At 40.3% G+C, this 11,896-nt stretch overlaps 1 protein-coding gene across 1 annotated transcript in view; it reads left to right on the top strand.

Moving 5' to 3' along the window:
- Window positions 1-11,896, top strand: part of CCDC175 (coiled-coil domain containing 175) — a gene marked incomplete at its 5' end in the record, with an annotated part of 74,351 nt that overhangs the window by 40,923 nt on the left and 21,532 nt on the right. Inside the window, 3 exons of the mRNA XM_079913567.1 lie at window positions 125-196; window positions 7,614-7,749; window positions 8,300-8,431. Of these exons, the coding sequence (XP_079769693.1) occupies window positions 125-196; window positions 7,614-7,749; window positions 8,300-8,431 (340 nt within the window). The remainder of the gene's footprint in view (window positions 1-124; window positions 197-7,613; window positions 7,750-8,299; window positions 8,432-11,896) is intronic.

Genomic DNA, 11,896 nt, shown 5'->3' on the forward strand with positions numbered 1-11,896 from the left:
AAGGTTTGTTTTGTCTCCCAATTAGATGGTAGCCTTATTGTGCATGTGAATTATACATACAGTCTACTATACATTTTAACAGCTCCCACAAATGCAAAATCCAATATATTTTTCTTGTTTTTAGAGCAACAAAGGAAGCATATCGGAAACAAATAAAAGTCCTGAACGATAACCTGGAAAGAAAACTTCAGAGATGGTAAAAAAAGAAAACTCATTTATATTATAAGTAGTATATGTTATCTTTTTAAAATTTACTTTTATTTATTTATATTTTTATACAGCAGGTCCTTATTAGTTATGTATTTTATACATATTACTGTATTTATTTCAATCCCAATCTCCAAATTCATCCCACCCCCCGCACACCCCCTCAGCTTTCCCCCCTTGGTGTCCATACGTTTATTCTTTACATTTGTGTCTCTATTTCTGCCTTGCAAACCAGTTCATCTGTACCGTTTTTCTAGATTTCACATATATATGTTAATATTCAATATTTGTTTTTCTCTTTCTGACTTACTTCACTCTGTATGACAGTCTCTAGGTCCATCCACATCTCTACAAATGACCCAGTTTCATTCCTTTTTATGACTAAGTAATATTCCACTGTGTATATGTTCCATATCTTCTTTATCCATTTGTCTGTCCATTGTACATATGTACCACATCTTCTTTATCCATTCGTCTGTTGATGGGCATTTAGGTTGCTTCCATGACCTGGCTATTGTAAATAGTGCTTCAATGAACATTGGGGTGCATGTGTCTTTTTGAATTATGGTTTTCTGTCGGTATATGCCCAGTAGTGGGATTACTGGGTCATATGGTAATTCTATTTTCAGTTTTTTAAGGAACCTCCATACTGTTCTCCATAGTGGCTGTATCAATTTACATTCCCACCAACAGACCAAGAGGGTTCCCTTTTCTCCACACCCTCTCCAGCATTTGTTGTTTGTAGATTTTCTGATGATGCCCATTCTAACTGGTGTGAGGTGATACCTCATTGTAGTTTTGATTTGCATTTCTCTAATAATTAGTGATGTTGAGCAGCTTTTCATGTGCTTCTTGGCCATCTGTATGTCTTCTTGGGAGAAATGTCTATTTAGGTCTTCTGCCCATTTTTGGATTGGGTTGTGTGTTTCTTTAATATTGAGCTGCATGAGCTGTTTATATAGTTTGGAGATTAATCTTTTGTCCATTGATTCATTTGCAAATATTTTTTCCCATTCTGAGAGTTGCCTTCTTTTCTTGTTTATAGTTTCCTTTGCTGTGCAAAAGCTTTGAAGTTTCATTAGGTCCCATTTGTTTATTCTTGTTTTTATTTCCATTACTCTAGGAGGTGGATCAAAAAAGATCTTGCTGTGATTTATGTCAAAGAGTGTTCTTCCTGGGGCTTCCCTCGTGGTGCAGTGGTTGAGAGTCTGCCTGCCGATGCAGGGGACACGGGTTCGTGCCCCGGTCCGGGAAGATCCCACATGCCATGGAGCGGCTAGGCCCGTGAGCCATGGCCGCTGAACCTGCGCGCCTGGAGCCTGTGCTCTACAACGGGAGAGGCCGCAACAGTGAGAGGCCCGCGTACCGCAAAAAAAAAAAAGAGTGTTCTTCCTGTTTTCCACTAAGAGTTTTATAGTGTCCGGTCTTCCATTTAGGTCTTTAAGCCATTTTGAGTTTATTATTGTGTATGGTGTTAGGGAGTGTTATAATTTCATTCTTTCACATGTAGCTGTCCAGTTTTCCCAGCACCACTTATTTAAGAGACTGTCTTTTCTCCATTGTATATCCTTGCCTCCTTTGTCATAGATTAGCTGACCAGGTATTTGGATTTATCTCTGGGTTTTCTATCCGGTTCCATTGATCTGTATTTCTGTTTTTGTGCCAGTACAATATTGTCTTGATTACTGTAGCTTTGTAGTATAGTCTGAAGACAGGGAGTCTGGTTCCTCCAGCTCCGTTTTTTTCCCTCAGGATCGCTTTGGCTATTCAGGGTCTTTTGTGTCGCCATACAAATTTTAAGATTTTTTATTCTAGTTCTGTAAAAAAATGCCATTGCTAGTTTGCTAGGGATTGCATTGAATCTGTAGATTGCTTTGGGTAGTATAGTCATTTTCACAATATTGATTCTTCCAATCCAAGAACATGGTATATCTCTCCATCTGTTTGTGTCATCTTTGATTTCTTTCATCAGTGTCTTATAGTTTTCTGAGTACAGGTATTTTACTTCCTTAGATAGGTTCATTCCTAAGTATTTTATTCTTTTTGTTGCAATGGTGAATGGTATTGTTTCCTTACTTTCTCTTTCTGATACCTTGTTGTTAGCATATAGGAATGCAAGAGATTTCTGTGCATTAATTCTGCGTCCTGCAACTTTACCAAATCCATTGATTAGCTCTAGTAGTTTTCTCGTGACATCTTTAGGATTCTCTATGTATAGTACCATGGCATCTGCAAACAGTGACAATTTTACTTCTTCTTTTCCAATTTGTATTCCTTTTATTTCTTTTTCTTCTCTGATTGCTGTGGCTAGGACTTCCAAAACTATGTTGAATAATAGTGATGACAGTGGACATCCTTGTCTTGTCCCTGATCTTAGAGGAAATGCTTTCAGTTTTTCACCAATGAGAATGATGTTTGCTGTGGGTTTGTTGTATATGGCCTTTATTATGTTGAGGTAGCTTCCCTCTATGCCCACTTTCTGGGGAGTTCTTATCATAAATGGGTGATGCATTTTGTCAAAAGCTTTTTCTGCATCTTTTGAGATGGTCATATGGTTTTTCTTCAATTTGCTAATATGGTGTATCACATTGATTGATTTGCCTATATTGAAGAATCCTTGCATCCCTGGGATAATTCCCACTTGACCATGGTGTATGATCCTTTTAATGTGTTGTTGGATTCTGTTTGCTAGTATTTTCTTGAGGATTTTTGCATCTATATTCATCAGTGATATTGGTCTGTAATTTTCTCTTTTTGTAGTATCTTTGTCTGGTTTTGGTATCAGGGTGATAGTGGCCTTGTAGAATGAATTTGAGAGTGTTCCTTCCTCTGCAGTTTTTTGGAAGAGTTTGAGACAGATGGGTGTTAGCTCTTGTCTAAATGCTTTATAGAATTCACCTGTGAAGCCATCTGGTCCTGGGCTTTTGTTTGTTGTAAGATTTTAAATCACAGTTTCAATTTCATTACTTGGTCTGTTCATATTTTCTGTCTCTTCCTGGTTCAGTCTTGGAAGGTTATACCTTTCTAAGAATTTCTTCCAGGTCATCCATTTTATTGGCATAGAGTTGCTTGTAGTAGTCTCTTAGGATGCTTTGTATTTCTGCGATATCCATTGTAACTTCTCCTTTTTCATTTCTAATTTTATTGATTTGAGTCCTCTCCTTCTTTTTCTTGATGAGTCTGGCTAAAGGTTTATCAATTTTGTGTATCTTCTCAAAGAACCAGCTTTTAGTTTTATTGATCTTTGCTATTGTTTTCTTTGTCTCTATTTCATTTATTTCTGCTCTCATCTTTATGATTTCTTTCCTTCTACTAACTTTGGGTTTTGTTTGTTCTGCGTTCTCTAGTTCCTTTAGGTGTAAGGTTAGTTTGTTTATTTGAGATGTTTCTTGTTTCTTGAGGTAGGATTGTGTTGCTATAAACTTCCCTCTTAGAACTGATTTTTCTGCATCCCATAGGTTTTGGATCATTGTGTTTTTGTTGTCATTTATCTCTAGGTATTTTTTGATTTCCTCTTTGATTTCTTCAGTGATCCCTTGGTTATTTAGTAACGTATTATTTAGCCTCCATGTGTTTGTGTTCTTTATGTTTTTTTCCCTGTAATTGATTTTAATCTCATAACATTGTGGTCAGAAAAGATGCTTGATATGATTTCAATTTTCTTATGTTTACTGAGGCTTGATTTGTGATCCAAGATGTGATCTATCCTGGAGAATGTTCTTTGTGCACTTGAAAAGAAAGTGTAATCTGCTGTTTCTGGATGGAATGTCCTATAAATATCAATGAAATCTCTCTGGTCTGTTGTGTCATTTAAAGCTTCTGTTTCCTTATTAATTTTCTGTCTGGATGATGTGTCCGTGTTGTGTCCATTGGTGTAAGTGAGGTGTTAAATTCACCCACTATTACTGTGTTATTGTCAATTTCCTCTTTTATAGCTCTTAGCATGGCCTTATGTATTGAGGTGCTTCTATGTTGGTGCATATATATTTATAATGATTATGTTTTCTTGGATGGATCACTTGATCATTATGTAGTGTCCTTCCTTGTCTCTTGTAACATTCTTTATTTTAAAGTCTGTTTTATCTGATATGAGTATTGTTTCTCCAGCTTTCTTTTGATTTCCATTTGCATGGAATATCTTTTTCTATCCCCTCACTTTCAGTCTGTATGTGTCCCTAGGTCTGAAGTGGGCCTCTTGTAGACAGCATATATATGGGTCTTGTTTTTGTGTCCATTCAGTGAGCCTGTGTCTTTTGGTTGGAGCATTTAATCCATTCACATTTAAGGTAATTATTGATATGTATTTTCCTATTACCATTTTCTTAATTGTTTTGGGTTTATTTTTGTAGGTCTTTTTCTTCTCCCACTTAGAGAAGTTCCTTTAGCATTTGTTGTAGAGCTGGTTTGGTGGTGCTGAATTCTCTTAGCTTTTGCTTGTCTGTAAAGCTTTTGATATCTCTATTGAATCTGAATGTGATCCTTGCCAGGTAGATTAATCTTGGTTGTACGTTCTTCCCTTTCATCACTTTAAGTATATCATGCCACTCCCTTCTGGCTTGTAGAGTTTCTTCTGAGAAATCAGCTGTTAACCTTATGGGACTTCCCTTATATGTTATTTGTCCTTTTTCCCTTGTTGCTTTTAATAGTTTTTCTTTGTCTTTAATTTCTGTCAATTTGATTACTATGTGTCTCAGTGTGTTTCACTTGGGTTTATCCTGCCTGGGACTCTGTGCTTCCTGTACTTGGGTGGCTATTTCCTTTCCCATGTTAGGGAAGTTTTCAACTATAATCTCTTCAAATATTTTCTCAGGTCCTTTCTCTCTCTCTTCTCGTTCTGGGACCCCTGTAATGTGAATGTTGCATTTAATGTTGTCCCAGAGGTCTCTTAGGCTGTCTTTATTTCTTTTCATTCTTCTTTCTCTATTCTGTTCCGTGGCAGTGAATTCCACCATTCTGTTGTCCAGGTCACTTGTCTGTTCTTCTGTCTCAGTTATTCTGCTATTGATTCCTTTTAGTGTATTTTTCATTTCAGTTATTGTATTGTTCATCTCTGTTTGTTTGTTCTTTAATTCTTCTAGGTGTTTTTTGTTTAATTCTTCTAAGTCTTTGTTAAACATTTCTTACATCTTCTCGATCTTTGCCTCCATTCTTTTTCCAAGGTTCTGGATCATCTTCACTATCATTATTCTGAATTCTTTTTTGGAAGGTTGCCTATCTCCACTTTGTTTAGTTGTTTTTCTGGGGTTTTATCTTGTTCCTTCATCTGGTGCATAGTCCTCTGCCTTTTCTTTTTTTTTTTTTTTTTGCGGTACGTGGGCCTCTCACTGTTGTGGCCTCTCCCATTGCAGAGCACAGGCTCTGGACACGCAGGCTCAGTGGCCATGGCTCTCGGGCCCAGCCGTTCCGCAGCATATGGGATGCTCCCAGACCGGGGCATGAACCCATGTACCCTGCATCGGCAGGTGGACTCTCAACCACTGCGCCACCAGGGAAGCCCTGCCTTTTCATTTTGTCTGTCTTTCTGTGAATGTGGTTTTCTTTCCACAGGCTTCAGGATTGTAGTTCTTCTTGTTTCTGCTGTCTGTCCTCTGGTGGAGAGGCTATCTAAGAGGCTTGTGCAAACTTCCTGATGGGAGGGACTGGTGGTGGGTAGAGCTGGCTGTTGCTCTGGTGGGCAGAGCTCAGTAAAACTTTAATCCCCTTGTCTGCTGATGGTGGGGCTGAGTTCCCTCCCTGTTGGTTGTTTGGCCTGAGGTGACCCAGCACCTGAGCCTGCAGGCTCTTTGGTTGGGCTAATGGTGGACTCTGGGAGGGCTCACACCAAGGAGTACTTCCTAGAACTTCTGCTGCCATTGTCCTTGTCCCTGCAGTGAGCCACATCCCTCCCCCATCTCTGGAGGAGACCCTCCAACACTAGCAGGTGGGTCTGATTCAGTCTCCTATGGGGTCACTGCTTCTTTCCCCTGAGTCCTGATGTGCACACTTGTTTGTGTGTGCCCTTCAACAGTGCAGTCTCTGTTTCCTCCAGTCCTGTTGAAGTCCTGTAATCAAATCCCACTCGCCTTCAAAGTTGGATTCTCTAGGAATTCCTCCTCCCATTGCCATATCCCCAGGTTGGGAAGCCTGACGTGGGGCTCAGAACCTTCACTCCAGTGGGTGGACTTCTGTAGTGTAATTGTTCTCCAGTTTGTGAGTCACCCACCCAATGGTTATGGGATTTGATTTTATTTGATTGCGCCCCTCCTACTGTCTCATTGTGGCTTCTCCTTTGTCTTTGATGTGGGGTATCTTTTTTGGTGAGTTCCAGTGTCTTCCTGCTGATGATTGTTCAGCAGTTAATTGTGATTCCGGTGCTCTCACAAGAGGGAGTGAGTGCATGTCCTTCTACTCTGCCATCTTGAACCAATCTCAGTATATGTTATCTTAATTAACAGTGCCCCAAAGTTGGAAGGATGTCAGAGTGCTTGCTAGAGTCCAAGGAAATTATTTTCCCAAATTAAATTGTGAGTTTTCTTGGATCTAGATGTGTTTGTTAGTTTTATTTTTTTGGCATTAAACAGAAACAGAGTTTTTCATTCTAATCATGGCAAGTCACCAAAGAGTAAAATTGCCAAGATGTGCAATGCCTCTTTGCACCAGTAAGGAAGGTGATGTGCAGGGACAGAGGAGAGTGGTTAAGTACACAGGCTCTACAGATGGACTACTTTGTTTGCTCTGCCTCTTATTGGCTCTGTGACCGGGGCTAAGTTATTTAATAATCTCTCTGCTCCCATCCCTATAAAGTGAGGAATGATAGTAGCACCCGCCTTGTAAGGTTGTTGTGAATGGTAAATGAGATGATCGATGTACAGTATGTAGCTCAGTGCCTGACACCTAGAAAGCACTTGCAGAAACATAGCTATATTTTATTATTGTTGTCATTATTATAATATTATTTTTAAGACTCCAGTTGCACATTTTTACTCTTCTCTGGTTATATAGCTTTTTTATGTTAGAGTGGAGAGAAAAATTTGAGAACCTAGAAGCTTGAAATTTCTTACTAGCACTTTGAGTAGTTTAGGTAATTCTTTTACTATTTCTGTCTGGGACTCTTCTTTTTCCAACACCCCTGAGCCTTCCCCATTTCTATCCTTTACCTAGAGGAGGCAAGCTCTAGGTAAAGTGTGGTTTGTCCACTGTCCTGTTAGATGTACTGACACAACTTAATGTGAAGCAACTTGCAGAGATGGCACTGAGGCAGTTAATGTTTTGTCTTATTTTTTCAGCTAATATGTCTAGTCTACAACATCAATAGCACGAACAATTTTATATAATCATAGTAGGATTTGTTTTGTTTTGAATTCCTTCATCTTTTCAGTAAACTGTGATGTCAGTCTGATGATAATTCTTTTTGTTCTAATCTCTAGTATTATAACTCAGTGGAAAATAGCTTGTTTGCTAAAAAAACATGCACGTTGGACCAACAAGATAAGGGCTGAAATACAAGAAATTTTAGAGAAAATGCAGGATGCTGAACTTAGACGCAGTAAATTATTACAAGAGGTAAAGGAACTTAGTATTTACTCCCTATATTGCATGTCAGTAATTCTTCAATATTTCATTAAACCTTACCTTATTAAAAGGTATTTTGCTTTCTGCTGATTTCATGTTTAGAGTGAATTATGTAACTTCCTTGAGAAATGTAGACAATTGCTCTGTATTAACTATAGGAATTTAGCAAAGTAGCAGTTCTGTCCAGAATATGCTTTTGAAGCATGTAACTGAAACTTGAAGATAGTGTTTAGGGAAACTATCTAAAAATAAGGAGACTAAACATCATTTATTTAGCTCCTATATTCATCCTGTGCCTACCCTCCATCCCCTACTATTCCCATTCCCCATTTCCTCAAGTCATTTATAGCTATTGTTTGGTGAAGAAATTAATCTCTGGAGGGGAAAAAAAGATCCTCCTCAGTGGCTACTGAGAAATAATATAACCTGAAATCAGAGCCAAGTCTCATGCACAGAAATATTAATTTACCTGGCTGTTTGAAAATTTAATGCTGACTGCTACAAAACAAATGATAAATCCTCATTTATTTCCCCTAATTAGACCAGTTTTAGAGAAAATGAGGTCAATGAGTTTTTGGCACAGATCGAACAACTTACATTAGAATTAAAACAAGAGGAAGAGGAATTTGTTGCCAAAGAAAAAGAGTTAATTCAAGAGTTGAGCGAGTATGAGGTAAATTTTATTTTACTTCTAAGAATAATTTTAGATGGTGATATGCAGGGGAGGGTGTATTTCATGCTATTTTAATCAGCTAGAAGTAAAGTAAATCTTCTAGTATAAACAAGGCTACAATTAAATTATGAATCTTTCTTCTTTTTCTAAAAAAGAAATAGAACAACAAGAAATATGTTTTCAGTTAAAAAAAAAAATCACACACTCCAAGTTTTGTGGAAGTGCTGGCAAAATCCATGGAGACAGGTAGAGTGTTGGATAAAACCATGAAGAGCTGGAACAGGAGAGGCTGGAGAGAGTAATGAAGGGTGAGGGAGAGCAAGGAGGCCAATCTCAGAAGTCCTCCTTAAAGACAGGGCATGGCACTGACCTGGGAACTGCCAAGGGCTGACCTGAGGTAGAATAGAGCATGGATGATGGGGGAAGTGGAGAGAAAAGTCACTGCAAGGACCCAAGGGGCCCAGAGTGGCTAGGTCTCTGGAAACACAGCAGAAAACAAATCTTTTCAAGGTGATGGTGTTACCTTGATAGACAAGGCCATGTTTCTTGGAGACCACCATTGGAAGAGTAGCTGAGGAGAAAAGAGATGGTAGCAGAAGACTTCCTCAACTTGATTCAGTTTGAAGAGGGAAAAGAAGGCCTGACTACCCCAAAGAGAAGCTTTATTTGAAGGCAAGGGAGTAGGGAGTCCTTACACTTCAAAGTTTAGATCTTACCCTGGTCCAAGCCCACTCTTCCTCCCACCACACACACCCTGCCACATCCTGCAGAAACCCTCTGCAGATAACTGGTCCCAGAAAAAGCCAATTCTTTCTGATGTAAATAGCAAAAAAGAAGCAGATATGTCTTCCACACAAAAATACTATGAGAAAAACAAGTGAAGGGGCAATGAAACTTTCCATCAAATGAAGAGCACTCAGAAAAATGGTGCTGGAAATGGTGTTGAAAACTGTGACTCGACATCCCTCCATGAGTTCAGAAAAAAATAATTTCATAGAAGTGCCAAGGAAGATTAGCAATATGGAAATACAGGAACTCAGGGAAGAGACGTCAGAAAGGGATGGCCAGAAATAGGAAGAGGGGAAATGGGAACTGGCACAACTCAGGGAACAAACCAGGGAAAGAAAGCATTGCACAAACCTATACAAAATTAGAAGGAACAGAAGGAAGAAGCAAGGCGGAAAGCATTTCTCCATTGGTTGTAGCATGTGTGGGTACCCAGTATTTTTCTAGATTCTGAAAAACAGAAATTTTTAAAAAGGGGGAAAGAAACAGAAGCCTTATGAAGCTTACATTCTAGTGGGGTGGGGGAGATTGAAAATAACAAGATAAACAGTAGAACATGTAATATATTCAGTGGTGATGAATGCTCTAGAGAAAATAAAACAGGGAAGTGGGATAGGGTGAGTGTGTGTGATGCGGTCTGTGTGCCATTTTAAACAGGGAATCAGGGAAGGGTATAGCCCCAAAGGCTATGAGGAAGTGTGATGTGCAGATATCTGGCGAAGGTGGCTGCAAGCAGAGGACATGCTGAGCATGCAGGTTCTGACACAGGACTGTCCTATTTGTGGACTGACAAGGAGGCAGTGTGGCTGCAGCAGAGATGGGGGAGAGTGCTGGAGGTTCTAGGGACTCATCTTCCAGAAGCAGATGCTGACATGGAATTAGGAGTGCAAAGGTTTATTAGGGTGTAATGCCTATGAAAGGACTGGGCAGGGACCATTATGTAAACTGCAAACTCTCTGGGGAACTCCAGAGCAAGGATCGTCCATTAGAAGAGGCCTGCCTTGGGCAGAAATGGCTATACCCTTGTACCATCTCTTCGCTCACACAGTTAGTTGGAAGCCACCCCTCAAAGAACATGGTCTTGGCTAGATAGCCAAGGCCACTCTGAAGGAGCCAACCACACTGGAGGCTGTCAGCTAACCACACTCCTTGCCACAGGACAGTGAATTCTTCCTTGAGGGTAGATCTAAAAGGGGCATCCCCAGGCTTGCCACACCTTGTGAGAACTTTGTCTTTCACTCTGCATGGGCTGGGAAGCCAGTAGTAGGTTCTGAGTGAAGATTATTTATTCTGAAATAATCTGATTTTCATTTAAATAGGATCACTCTAGCTGCTATGTTGAGCAGAATTTAGGAAAGCACTGGTGGATGCAGGAAGACCAATTAGCAAGCTAGAGCAATACACCAGGTGGTTCAAGTAGCTTGAACCAGAATGATAACTGAGGAGGTGGTTGGAAGTAGTCAGCATCTCAGACGTTTTTTGAAATAGAGCTGACGGAGGTTACCAGTCGTACTTAATGGTAAACGAATGAAGGCAATCCTCTTAGAGTCAGGAATAAGACAAGGACACCATTTAACATTGCATTCAAGCTTATACAATGAAATTAGGCAAAGTAAGTAAATTAGAAGAATAAGGCTGCAGATGAGAAAATTTCTGCAGACAGTCTGCTTGCCAGGCTGTGTGCTCCCTGCAGGACTCTGTCCACCTCTGCCTCATTTACACGAAGTCATAGACAGATGGCAGCTTGTGCGCCATTATTATAAATCCCTTTTCCCCTTGAAAATCATCATCAGCAACCCTGGGCACATTGGAATCCCATTTCTGCCTTTAGTTCAGTGGCATGAGGAGCCCAAATTGGAGAGGAACCACCCTCAGATTTTGGTTTATGGAACCATTATTGTACCCTTGATAGAATCATTCTTCTCACCAGTAGTAAGATCTCTGGACTGACAGAGCCAAATTCACAGGGAGGGGGAGCAAAATCATTAGGTTTAATAGTGAGAAGGCCCACTGCATTCCCAAGGAAAAGAGCCCTGAATATTAGTCACTGGTTCAGAATGTAAACTTCCAAATCTTGAGAGGTGTTTTCTTCTAGGTGGTGCTGTGACTAATTCTTCTGTAGACTTGGCTCCGATACCCAGGGGCCTCCACTACAATGTTCCTGTCAGAGCTTGCAAAGCCTTCTGCATCACTCTGATCTAGCACTGACACATTGATCACGGTTGGATCTGCTGGGTCCTTCAGCCCTGTGTCTGGCAAGGTTCAGTCAGAGAAACAGAGCTACCAGGAAAGGGGTTTATTAGAGGATTTGACCTTCTGCCATTGTGGGAGCTCGTTATGTAGTCTAGTGAGTCTTTTAGCTTTACATCTGGAGCCGGGGCCCAAAGGCAGCAGGGTAGGCAGTTCGGAAGGAAAGATGGACAGGAAGTGGAGAAAGCAAGGTCAAACTGGAAGTCGCAGGATGAGTGGAACTCATGAGCTTGGACTGGTACCTGCATTGGCCACTCTCCTTTCCAAGGCTTCAACGCCCAAAAATTGCAGCAGAAGCCGGAGCCTTTCATCACTGGGCTACGTATGCACGTGGCTCAGGACTCAGGGAAGCTGAGGGGAGATTTGAATGATCTGAAGAAGCTGTGGGCCTGACAGGTCACCCAACTCCAAGAAGCTGAGCCAGCAAAC

This window comes from Stenella coeruleoalba (assembly GCF_951394435.1).
Source record: "Stenella coeruleoalba genome assembly, chromosome: 2".
Taxonomy (NCBI): domain Eukaryota; kingdom Metazoa; phylum Chordata; class Mammalia; order Artiodactyla; family Delphinidae; genus Stenella; species Stenella coeruleoalba.